This window comes from Symphalangus syndactylus, chromosome 9 (genome assembly GCF_028878055.3).
Source record: "Symphalangus syndactylus isolate Jambi chromosome 9, NHGRI_mSymSyn1-v2.1_pri, whole genome shotgun sequence".
Taxonomy (NCBI): domain Eukaryota; kingdom Metazoa; phylum Chordata; class Mammalia; order Primates; family Hylobatidae; genus Symphalangus; species Symphalangus syndactylus.
Window position 1 is genome coordinate 23,068,408 of NC_072431.2, and position 13,045 is coordinate 23,081,452.

At 40.4% G+C, this 13,045-nt stretch overlaps 1 protein-coding gene across 20 annotated transcripts in view; it reads left to right on the forward strand.

The window, feature by feature from the left end:
* The window catches only part of HECTD1 (HECT domain E3 ubiquitin protein ligase 1), a 108,926-nt gene that overhangs the window by 40,051 nt on the left and 55,830 nt on the right, over positions 1–13,045 (forward strand). For all 20 annotated transcript variants that reach the window (XM_055291575.2, XM_063645870.1, XM_055291576.2 and 17 more), the window contains 3 exons: positions 188–362; positions 11,966–12,104; positions 12,304–12,474. In XM_055291575.2, coding sequence (XP_055147550.1) covers positions 188–362; positions 11,966–12,104; positions 12,304–12,474 — 485 coding nt within the window. The remainder of the gene's footprint in view (positions 1–187; positions 363–11,965; positions 12,105–12,303; positions 12,475–13,045) is intronic.

Here is a 13,045-nt window from a genome sequence, read left to right on the forward strand (position 1 = left end):
ATTGAGCTCATTGAAGTTACTAATGCTCTTTAGTATTCTTATAAGCATCATTGAAACAATGTTCTAATTTCAGTTTATTTGTTAATTAGAGATAATTATTATTTGAAGTTGGATATATCTTAAGGTTTTTTTCCTTGAAAGCAAAAGTTTCCAAAAAAGTATTTCTTTAAAAAATATTTGTCTGTAGGTGATTGGATGTGTCCAGTTAATAAAGGAGATGATAAGAAAAAGAAAGATACAAACAAAGATGAAGAAGAATGTAATGAGCCCAAAGGAGATCCGGAAATGGCACCCATATACTTGAAAAGGTTATTGCCAGTGTTTGCACAAACATTTCAGCAAACTATGCTGCCTTCAATAAGGTAGTTATTCATACTATTTGATGTGTTAGTCAAATTACACCAATTATATGGTTTTATTTATCTCCCTTTTCCAGAAGGATTTGAGGTTTATTTTAATGTTAAGAAGGTGTGGTAAGAATAAAAATTAGATCAGAAGTAGGAAAGTCTTATCTTTTCTTCTGACGATCTGAATGAAGAGGAGTTTTAGAAAAGTTACTAGATTCTTAACAAATTTTTGGTAGCTGTCTGAATATTAAATCTCTATTTGATAAGTATTGCAAACACTTATTGAGCTTTTTGGAAGCCTGTTGGTAGGGACAGTATGAGATGGCCACTGGAGGAGTTATACAGATAAATGAGACTTGGCTCTTGCTTACTCTTCCCCTTGGGGGCTAGTAAGGATGTATGTGGGTAAAACATAGAGTGGTAAATGGTAGATTAGGCGCATATTCAGGGTTCTCTGGGAATATAGATGATTTAACAACTAATTGGGCTGGACAGATTGGAGACAGTTTTATGCAGAGGTGAGATTTAAATTGTGGTTTAAAGGATACTTAGGAATTTTCTAGGCAGACAGATTTGGAAGCATGTCCATCCATCAGGAACTCCTTGTGGCTCTCCCTCTACAGTGTGTCTATAGCTTGCTATTTCTTTTCATCTTTTGCTGGTCAGTACTCTGATCCAAACTACCAAAGACAGTGGTTTGACCACTGCAGTAGCCTCTTAATTAATCATTCTGCTTTTTCTCTCTTGCTCCTTTACAATGTTTGTACATATTAGGCTGAATTATATATGTAGATGTGTGCGTGTATATATATTTTTAATTAATTTTTGAGACAGGATATCGCTGTCACCTGGGCTAGAGTACAGTGGCTGGATCACGGCTCACTGCAGCCTTGAATTCCTGGGCTCCAGTGATTCTCCCACCTTAGCCTCCCGAATAGCTGGGACTACAAGTGTGCCACCATGCCCAGATAATTTTTTGTACTTTTAGTATAGCTGGGGATTCACCACGTTGCCCAGGCTGGTCTCAAACTCCTGGGCTCAAGTGATCGCCCACCTCAGCCTCCCAAGTGCTGGGATTACAGACATGGGCCACTACACCCGATCATATATATTTTTAGAGACAGGTCTTGCTCTGTCACCCAAGCTGGAGTGCAGTGGCACAATCATAGCTCACTGCAACCTTGAACTCCTGGGCTCCAGCGATCCCCCACCTCAGCCTCTCAAGTGGCTAGGACTACAGATGTATACCGCCTTGCCTGGCTAATTCTTAAATTTTTTGTAGAGACATGGTGTTGCTCTGTTGCCCAGGCTGGTCTTGAACTCCTAGCTTCAAGTGATTTTTCTGCTTTGGCCTCCCAAAGTGTTGGGATTGTAAGTGTGAGCTTCTGCATTGCACCTATCCTGAGAATTACATACATTTTTTTTTTTTTTAATTTTTTTTAGAGACAAAGTCTTGCTCTCTTGTCCAGGCTGGAGTGCAGTGGCACAATTACAGCTGGAGTGCAGTGGTGCAATCACAGCTTACTGCATACTTGAACTCCTGGGCTCAAGGAATCCTCCCACCTCAGCTTGCTGAGTATCTAGGACTATAGGCGTGCACTACCACACCAGCTAATGTTTTTATTTTTTTGTGGAGATGAGGTCTGACCATCTTGTCCAGGCTGGTCTTTAACTCCAGGGCTCAAGCAATCCTCTGGCCTCAGCTTCCTGAAGTGCTGGAATTACAGGCATGAGCTACCGCACTTGGCTTGAGAATTGTATCTTTAAATCATAATTATATCATACCACTTCCTAGTTTGAACCCTTCATAGCTTCTAATTGGCTTTAACTAAAACTCGGCTCCTTAACCCTTAGGCTTGCAAGTTCTTACATAATCCCAACCCAGCTCTCCAACAGAGTACTACCTAACATTTGGCCCATTACATTCATGCTAGCCTTCTATTTGTGGAACCCTCCAAGTACATCCTTGCCTTAGGGCTTTTGCACTTGTTTGTCATCTGCTTGAAACTTTTCTGTCCCTAGATCTTCTGAATGGGTGTTTGCTTCATACCATTCAGCTCTCAGTTCAAGTGTTAAATCCATTGAAGTCTGTCTCCCTGATTTAAATTTACCCCGTTACACTTTTTATATCAATAATGTTTTACTGACTTTACAAAGCTTATGCTATGATGGCTGGGCATGGTGGCTCACGCTTGTTATCCCAGCACTTTGGGAGGCCGAGGCCGGTGGATCACTTGAGGCCAGGAGTTTGAGACCAGCCTGGCTAACATGGTGAAACCCTGTCTCTATGAAAAGTAAAAAAATTAGCTGGGTGTGATAGCGCTTGCCTATAGTCCCAGCTACTCGGGAGGCTGAGGCAGGAGAATTGCTTGAACCCACGAGGCAGAGGTTGCAGTGAGCCAAGATTGCGCCACTGCATTCCAGCCTAGGCAACAGAGCAAAACTCCATCTAAAAAAAAAAAAGGTTGCACTCTCTGAAATACTGCTTTTTGGGGGGTTTTGTTTGTTTTATTGTCTTGTCTCTTTAAAGTAAGCACCACAAGAGCTGGTCTTATATACTGCTATATTCCTACAAAAGCAAGCAGATACAGAATAGGGCCTGATCCTTAGGTCCTCAGTAGATATTTACTGAGTGATTGAATGAGTGTGTTTTGTTAGCAGTTGCAAGTATGTCAATATTAATGGAGTACAGGATACATTTGGAAAGCTCAGAGAATAATGTTAAGAAAGTAAAGAGGAGCTTTTTATAACCTATGATGGCTTTTGTAGGCCATGTGAAAGAGTGTGGACTCTACCTCACATTTAAGAAGGATTATTAAAGACCCGTAAGGAAAGTTTGACACATCTGGATTTCTGTTGATCAAGATCACTTTGACACCCTGGCAGAGAGAAGAACTGGAGGAAGGAGAGAATAGAAACAGACAAGTGTTGATTGAGATAGAAACTTCAGGGCAACTGGATTAGTGAGAACAAATTTAAGAGTTTGGCAGATGGATTGTATAGGGATTGGTGACCAATTAGATGGTGGATTGAAGGAAGAAAGGGTGAAAGATGACTGCAGGTTTTTGGCTGAGTAGGAATCTGATTTTGGTCATTTTCAGTTCAGGAGGTCTGTACAGCATGCAGTTTTATAAGATTCAAGTACTTCAAATACCAGTATTATGAGCTGACATTAAAATACAAGCAGTCTGCTTTAAATGGGAGAGAAGTGGCCCCAAAATAATTCACTGTGAACATTTAATAGCTTGGTTTTTAATTCTTCCCCAAATAGCTACAGAGGTGTAGGTGTTAGTGGGGTCACTTTTTTTTTTTTTTTTTTAAATAACACAAGACTTGAATCATCTTAAATGAGCAAGTTCAGTTTTGAACAAGATAATTTGGTCTGAAAATTTTAGAGGCCCATCTGTTACGCCAGTGCAAGAATCATTCTGGAGTAGAAGTGCTTCATGATAAGGCCATCAGAAAATTATAAAGTATGCTACCATATAACAGAGTTCCCTTATTGGATGGTTATTTTCTTTTATCATTTTAAATGTTTGGAGATATTAGTATTAGAAAATTTGATGCTAGATTTTCCCAGGTAGTTATTAGCAGACACATTTAATTGTAGCTAGGAAAATAATATATGTCTTAGTTTAAGAACTCATACTCTGGAATCAACTCATTGCACTTTCCTATATGGCCATGGGCAAAGCACATAACCTCTTAATGAATTGGCTCGTCTCCAAGGTGAGGATAGTTATACTTAATCCTCTTTAGGAGTGAGAATAAAAATTAAATATGTGTGTAGCATAGTGTCTAACATGTTAGAGGTATTTGAAAAGTGATAGTTTATTTTTTGGAATTATTTAGCATTATTAAAAACAAGGGGGAGCACACAGTGGCGCGTTTCTGGTCCCAGCTACTTGGGAAGCTGAAGGAGTAGGATCGCTTGAGACCAGCTTAGGCAACATAGCGTGACCCTGTCTCAAAAAAACAAGGTGGATTGGTTATGACCTGATATTTTACCAGTTTTTTTGAAGTTTTATCAGATAAGTAAACATAACACTGATTCAGACAGTTAAAGGAGTGTCCATGTATATTGACATTAGCTATTACCTGTATAGGCCTGTGCACAGTATCTGTTCAGGAAATAAAAGGCAGACAGCAGATCAGTGAAGGCTTCAAAACAGAGATTGGTAGTATCAGTGGTGGAGTAGTTTGTAAAAGCCTGGTTATTTTTTCTCTAAGATAATTAGACTGAGGACTTCACTTTGTTTTAGAAGAAAGCTACATAGAATTTTGAAGAGGTCTGGTAAGTAAACATCTTAGGAATTAGTATAAATAACTGGAAAAAGATTGAGTCTACTTTGCAGCAAACTAGATCTTTGGAGACCTTAAAAAAAATGTTTTTTTTTTTTGGCACAGAGTCTTGTTTTTTTTTTTGTTGTTTTGTTTTGTTTTGTTTTGTTTTTTTAGTAGAGACGGGGTTTCACCGTGGTCTCGATCTCCTGACCTCGTGATCTGCCCGCCTCGGCCTCCCAAAGTGCTGGGATTACAAGCATGAGCCACCGCACCTGGCCTTGACACAGTCTTGCTCTGTCACCCAGGCTGGAGTGAAGTGGTGTGATCTTGGCTTACTGCAGCCTCTGCCTCCTAGGTTCAAGGGATTCTCCTGCCTCAGCTTCCCAGGGGTTTACAGGGATTACAGGCACGCACCACCATGTCCGGCTAATTTTTGTAGTTTTAGTAGAGACGGGGTTTTGCCATGTTGGCCAGCCTGGCCTTGAACTCCTGACCTCAAGTGATCCGCCTGCCTCGGCCTCCTAAAGTGCTGGGATTACAGGGGTGAGCCACCGCGCCCAGCCCTTTAAAATTTTTTTAAAAATGTTTTAGCTACAGGGTCTCACTGTCGCAAGGCTGGAGTATAGTGGAATGCTCATAGCTTACTGCAACCTCAAACTCCTGGGCTCAAGGGATTTTCCCAATTCAGCCTCCCAAGCACCTGCGGCCACAGTTGTGCACCACCACGCCCAGCTAATTTTTTTGGGGGGGATGGGCTCACTCTGTCACCTAGGCTAGAGTGCAGTGGCACAATCTTGGCTCACTGCAGGCTCTGCCTCCCAGGCTCAAGCGATCCTCTCACCTTAGTCTCCCAAGTAGCTGAGACTACAGATGCATGCCACCATGCCTGGCTAAACACCTGGCTAATTAAAATAGTTTTTTTTTTTTTTTTTTTGTAGAGATGAAGTCTTGCTGTGTTGCCCAGACTGGTCTCAAACTCCTGGGCTCAAGCGATCCTCTCACCTTAGTCTCCCAAGTAGCTGAGACTACAGATGCATGCCACCATGCCTGGCTAAACACCTGGCTAATTAAAATAGTTTTTTTCTTTTTGTAGAGATGAAGTCTTGCTGTGTTGCACAGACTGGTCTCAAACTCCTGGGCTCAAGCGATCTTCCAACGTCAGCCTCCCAAAGTGTTGGGTTTAGAGGCATGAGCCACCGTGTGTGGTCTGGTTTTTTCTTTCTCTCTCTCTCTGTGTGTGTGTGTGTGTGTGTGTGAGTGAGACAGGATCTTACCCTGCTGTGCAGTGGCGTGTGTGTGTGTGTGTGTGTGTGTGTGTGTGAGACAGGATCTTACCCTGCTGTGCAGTGGCATGATCTCAGCTCACTGCAGCCTCAGCCTCCTGGGCTCAAGCAATTCTCCAGTCTCCTAAGGAGCTGATACTACAGGAGAGCACCACCACACCTGGCTAATTTTTTTATTTTTTTGTGCGTAAACAAGGTCTTACTATGTTGCCCAGACTGGTCTTGAACTCTTAAGCTCTAGTGATCCTCCCAAAGTGCTAGGTTTACAGGTGTGAGCCACTGCGACTGGCCCAGTTTTTTTTTTTTTAAATAATTTGAGAGAAAAAAGTAGACTTGGTGGGATATAGTGGGAAATTGTTCTTGGGTGAAAACATTAAATAATCTAAAGACATAAATTCTTCTAAAATTAATTTGTAGGTTATGCAGTTCTAAAGGAAATAACTACAGAATTTGTTTTAGAACTTGACAGATCCCAGAGTTCATCTGGAAGAATAAATAGGTGAGATTATTAAAGAAAAATCTGAAATGTTAGTGTAACCCTTTAGCAATGAAACTTTTATGATAACTAGCAGAGTAGTGTGTAAATCAATGGAATAAAATAGTCCCCCCAGTAGAGCCAGTTATATATAGGTATTAAAGGTATTATAATGGATGTTTCTCAGATCATTCAGGGGAGGGAGTACTGTTTATTAAGTGGTACTGGAACATCTGCTTTGTAGTTTGATTTTAAAAATCACCCTAATCTTTTATCTTATATTTTAAATCTAAACAAATTCTAAGACTTAAAAACTAAAATATTAAGAAAACAAAAAGATACTTTTTTTCCCTATCCTCCAAAACTTTTTTTTTTTTTTTTTTTTTTTTGAGACAGTCTTGCTCTGTCACTGAGGTTGGAATGCAGTAGCATGATCTTGGCTCACTGCAAACCTCTGACTCCCAGGTTCAAGCGATTCTTGTGCCTCAGCCTCCTGAGGAGCTGGGATTAAGGACATGCACCACCATGCCCAGCTAATTTTTGTATCTTTTAGTAGAGACGGGGTTTCACCATATTGGCCAGGCTGGTCTTGAACTCCTGGCCTTATGTGATCCGCCCTCCTCAGCCTCCCAAAGTGTTGGAATTACAGGCGTGAGCCCCTCCAGAACCTCTGAGCAAAAGAAAATATACTTGAATGTTTATCAGACCTTGATAGGAAGAATGGCTTTTTCTTTTTTTTTTTTTTTTTGAGATGGAGTCTCGCTCTGTCGCCCAGGCTGGAGCGCAGTGGCGCAATCTCAGGTCACTGCAAGCTCCGCCTCCTGGGTTCACGCCATTCTCCTGCCTCAGCCTCTCCGAGTAGCTGGGACTACAGGCGCCCGCCACCACGCCCGGCTAATTTTTTTGTATATTTAGTAGAGATGGGGTTTCACCGTGGTCTCGATCTCCTGACCTCGTGATCCACCCGCCTTGGCCTCCCAAAGTGCTAGGATTACAGGCGTGAGCCACCGCGCCCGGCAAGAATGGCTTTTTCTTTTTCTTTTTTTTTTTGAGACAGAGTCCTGCTCTGTCACACAGGCTGGAGTGCAGTGGCGCCATCTCAGCTCCTGAGTAGCTGGGATTACAGGCACACACCACCATGCCCGGCTAATTTTTTTGTGTTTTTAGTAAAGATGGGATTTTGCCATATTGGCCAGGCTGGTCTCAAACTGCTGATCTCAGGTGATCTGCCCACCTTGGCCTCCTAAAGGGCTGGGATTACAGGCGTGAGCCACCACACTCAGCCTGGCTTTTTCTTTTTCTTTTTCCTTTCTTTTTTTTTAAGACAGGGTGTTGCTCTGTCACCCAGACTGGAGTGCATAGTATGATCACGGCTCACTGCAGCCTTGAATTCCATGGCACAGTGTATCCTCTTGTCTCAGCCTCTTGAGCTAGAACTGCAGGCACACGCCACCAGGTCCAGCTAATTTTTGTTTTTAGAGACAATCTTGCTTTGCTGCCCAGGCTGGTCTTGAACTCCCCGGCTTAAGCAGTTCCCCTGCCTTGACCTCCCAAACTGCGGGTTTACAGGCGTGAGTCACTATGCCTGGCTTACTTTAGAAACTTATTTGCATTAGCCAAATATGTCCTTTTAAATTTATTTTATGTAAAAAACATAAAAATACTACATACCAGAAACAATATTACCTGCAGCCACAAATGTCTCAGAATAGACACTTTTAATCTAAATAAATTTGCCAGCAGGTGGGTATTTGTTAGCAAATATGACAAAGGGGTACTGTCTTTATTATATACAAAGGGTATGTACAAATTAGAGCCATTTGAGTAAGTTAGTCAATGAAATTAAGGCACAGTGTTCAAGAGGAAACATAACAAAAAATTAATAAGGAAAAATGTATTTCCTAGCTGGGCATGTTAGCTCATGCATGTAATCCCAGCACTTTGGGAGGCTGAGGTGGGAGGATTGCTTGAGTCCAGGAGTTTGAGACCAGCCTGGGCAACTAGTGAAACCCTGTCTCTACAAAACACAAAAATTAGCTGAGTGTGGTGGCGCATACCTGTAGTCCTGGCTACTCGAGAGGCTGAGGTGGGAGGATTGCTTGAGTCTGGGCGGTCAAGGCTGCAGTGAGCTGAGATTGTGCTGCTGCACTCCAGTCTAGATGACAAAGTGAGATGCTGTCTCAAAAAAAAAAAAAAAAAGTATTTCTTTACTAGTAAAAAGCAAAACATTTTAGAAATAAGTAAAATTTGGTATCATTTTTACCTATTGGACAGTTAAGAAACTTAAAAAATGAGAAATTTTTTTAAGTAAAAAGGAGTATTGTAGATATTCATATTTAGTGATAATTTAAGGTGTTAACAGCCTTTTTTGAATCAGTTTGCCAATATGAATGCAGTACTCATACACATTCAATACTTAATGAAAGTGTTTAGGCTGTTAGATCCAAGAATCCCTCTGTACTGAAGGAATATGAAGAAACTGTTTACACAAAAATAAATAGTGCTATTTTTAATAGAAAAGACTGTAAACTAAATGTTCAAAATTTATATAATAGTGTTAAACAGGAAAAATTTATGTTGTGAGTATTATGTATCATCTGATTAAGAGATGGAATTTGAATACAGGCTCTGTAATTTATTAGCTCGGTGATCTTAGTAGACTGACTTAACTATTGCTCAGTATCTTCACTTGTAAATTTGAGATAATAAAACCCACCTCATAGGTTTTGTTGTGTGGGTTAAATGAATTATGTTTTTAAAGTACATAAAAAGATTACTGCTCGTAATGGCTCAGTATATGAGAGATAGATAAATAACATAACATTCTAATACATTGTTAATTGAAATGTCATGATATAAAACTAATACTTAAATTCTGGTATTTACGGTGGAATATAAATAAAAACTGGGGCCAGTAATAAAAACCGGGGCCAGGCGTGGTGACTCATGCCTGTAATCCCAGCACATTGGGAGGCCAAGTAGGGTGGATCTCCTGAGCACAGGATTTCCAGACCAGCCTGGGCAACGTGGTAAAACCCTGTCTCTACAAAAAATAGAAAAATTAGCTGGGCACGGTGGCAGGAGCCTGTAATCCCAGCTACTTGGGAGGCTGAGGCACAAGAATCACTTGAACCTGGGAGTCAGAGGTTGCAGTGAGCTAAAATCCTGCCACTGCATTCCAGCCTGGGGGACAGAGCGAGACCCTGTCTCAAAAAAAAAAAATAAATAAATAAATAAATAAAATTATGGCCGGGTGTGGTGGCTCACGCCTGTAATCCCAGCACTTTGGAGGCTTAGGCAGGCATACACCTGCGGTCAGGAGTTCGAGATCAGCCTGGCCAATGTGATGAAACTCCGTCTCTACTAAAACTACAAAAATTAGCTGGGTGTGGTGGTGCACACCTGTAATTGCAGCTACTCTGGAGGCTGAGACAGGAGAATCACTTGAACCCAGGAGGCAGAAGTTGCAGTGAGCCAAGATCACAGCACTGCACTCCAGCCTGGGTGACAGAGTGAGACTCTGTCCCCCCCAAAAATTAATTAAATTAAATTAAAAACAACAAAACAAAAACTGGAAAGAACCAATCCTGTTAGAACAGTTTGTCCTCTGTCCACCTATCATTTTCTGTATTGTACTTGAATTTGTAATAAAGCATATTCTTTCATTAAAGAAATATAATGTTATAACTTCAGCTAGAGAGAGTTATAAAATATGTGGAGACCCCATGCTGTAGAAATACAGCTGTGTCACATGCCTCTCTAGGACATCAGTTGAAAATTTTGCCTCTTTATCCTTCTATCATTCACCTCAAGGGTAATGATATCTGCAGCTTAGTGCCTAGAACATCGTTAGATACTTAGAAAATATTTGTTAAATGAATTGATTATTGGCTCTTACATAATAGACAAACCTTTTTTTGTTTTGTTTTGTTTGTTTGTTTGTTTGTTTTTGTTTAAGACAGAGTCTGGCTCTGTCGTCCAGGCTGGAGTGCAGTGGCACGATCTTGGCCTGCTGCAACTTCTGCCTGTAGGGTTCAAGCAATTCTTCTGTCTCAGCCTCCTGAGTAGCTGGGACTACAGATGCCCACCACCGTACCCGACTAATTTTTGTATTTTTATTAGAGATGGGATTTCACCATATTGGTCAGGCTGGTCTCGAACTCCTGACCTCAGGTGATCCATCTGCCTCAGCCTCCCAAAGTGCTGGGATTACAAGCGTGAACCACCTCGCCGAGCCAAGCCTCGTCTTATTAATATTTTATTATCATTTAAATGTATGTGAATATGTGTTTTTTATTTTAAAAGATCAGGTTACATGTTATAAAGTTGAGGTTAATTTGGCCGGGCATGGTGGCTCACACCTGTAATCCCAGCACTTTGGGAGGCAGAGGCGGGCGGATCACGAGGTCAGGAGATCAAGACCATCCTGGCTAACACAGGGAAACCCCATCTTTACTAAAAATACAAAAAATTAGCTGACCGTGGCGGTGTGCGCCTGTAGTCCCAGCTACTCAGGAGGCTGAGGCAGGAGAATGGCGTGAACCCGGGAGGAGGAGGTTGCAGTGAGCTGAGATTGTGCCACTGCACTCCAGCCTAGGCGACAGAGCGAGACTCTGTCTCAAAAAAAAAAAAAAAATTGAGGTTAATTTATGTGACTTTATTGAGTGTCGGCTATGGTCTAAGCAAAGCATTAAGTGAATAAAAGGGAAGGGAGGCATGCTAATTTGTTAATGATGGGAATATTTTGGGGGCATGGGATTATTAGGATCTCTTATTTTCATTTATATGAGTCCATAGTTTTAGTGAACATGGAATTTAAATTTGATGAAGGACAAATTAATTCAAAATTTTGTTTTTCATATAAATTACCTAGTATCTTAAGTTCTTAGAGCATTGTAGTTTGGATTATCGGAAATTTTAGATTAGTTATAATTTGTATCATTTCTTTTCTTTTTTTAATTTTGTTTTGTGTTTTGAAATGGAGTCTCCTTCAGTCTCCCAGGATGGAGTACAGTGGCACCATCTCCTGGGTTCAAGTGATTATTCTGCCTCAGGCTCCTGAGTAGCTGAGATTATAGGTGCCTGCCACCATGTCTAGCTAATTTTTGTATTTTTAGTAGAGACGAGGTTTCTTCATGTTGGCCAAGCCAGTCTTGAACTCCTGACCTCAAGCGATCCGCCTCCCTCAGCCTCCCAAAATGCAGGGATTACAGGCGTGAGCCACTGCGCTTGGCCCCATTTATTTTCTTAGTAGTTCTAGTACTTTTTACTTGATTTTCTAAAATTACCATGACATGTTAACATTCATGCTGGTAAAGTGTAGAATATAGAATAGAAGAGTGCATTTAAGAAAATTATAAGTCATTTTTGGTGAGCTCAATATATTTATAATAGAAAATAAATGGAATTATTTTGAAAATGAATATGTAGTGCTGAGTCCCAATTTTTTGTATTTTTTTATTAAGTATTTTTTTTAAGTGTATAAAACATAACATTGGATATTTTACTGTTCATTAATGCATGCATTTTGGTTTAACTTCATTTGGCTTCATACAATTCTATTTTTACTTTTCAAGGAAAGCAAGTCTTGCTCTAATTCGAAAAATGATTCATTTTTGCTCTGAAGCACTGTTAAAAGAAGTTTGCGATTCTGATGTTGGTCACAATTTGCCTACGATACTAGTGGAAATCACTGCAACTGTCCTGGATCAAGAGGTCAGTTTCTTTTTCAAAACTCTTTAGCATTAATTTCCTGTAGCTAGTAGTCTGAAATAAAAATTTTGTTTTAATTTCAGTAAATCATGTTGTGCAAATTACTGCATTTCTCTACTCCTGGCAATTAAACTTATTTTTATTGTTTTTCTTTCATTTCCTTGCTATTGTGTACTTCCTCCCTCTTTTTTTTTTTTTTCAGGATGATGATGATGGCCACTTGCTGGCTTTGCAGATCATAAGGGATTTAGTAGATAAAGGTGGTGATATATTTCTGGATCAGCTAGCCAGACTTGGTGTAATTAGCAAAGTGTCAACGTTGGCAGGTCCTTCCTCTGATGATGAGAATGAAGAGGAATCAAAACCAGAAAAAGTGAGTGGTCTTAATTATAGAGGTATCAGGAAGAGTTTGTTTTTTTTTTTTTTGAGGAAAATCTAGTTTCAATTTTTGATGGTTTTTGACAGGATAATGACAATATGAAATAGTTCTATATATTTTTTAAATTGGTCAGTTTTCTTTTAAAACATTTTGATCAACAATTTTAAACATACACAAATGTTGCAAATATAATTAAAGAATATCAGAATACTCTCTATCCAAATTCACTAGTTATTAACATTTTGCCCCATTTCCTTTAATATTTTTTCAGACACGTGTATCTGTGTGTGTGTGTGTGTGTGTGTGTGTTTACTTTTTTTTTTGAGATGGAGTTTCGCTCTTGTTGTCCAGGCTGGAGTGCAATGATGCGATCTCAGCTCACGGCAACCTTCACCTCCCTGGCTAATTTTGTATTTTTAGTAGAGACTGGGTTTCTCCATGTTGGTCAGGCTGGTCTCAAACTCCTGACCTCAGGTAATTCACCTGCCCTGACCTCCCAAAGGCTGAGGTTGCAGTGAGCCGAGATCGCACCACTGCAGTCCAGCTTGGGCAACAGAGTGAGACT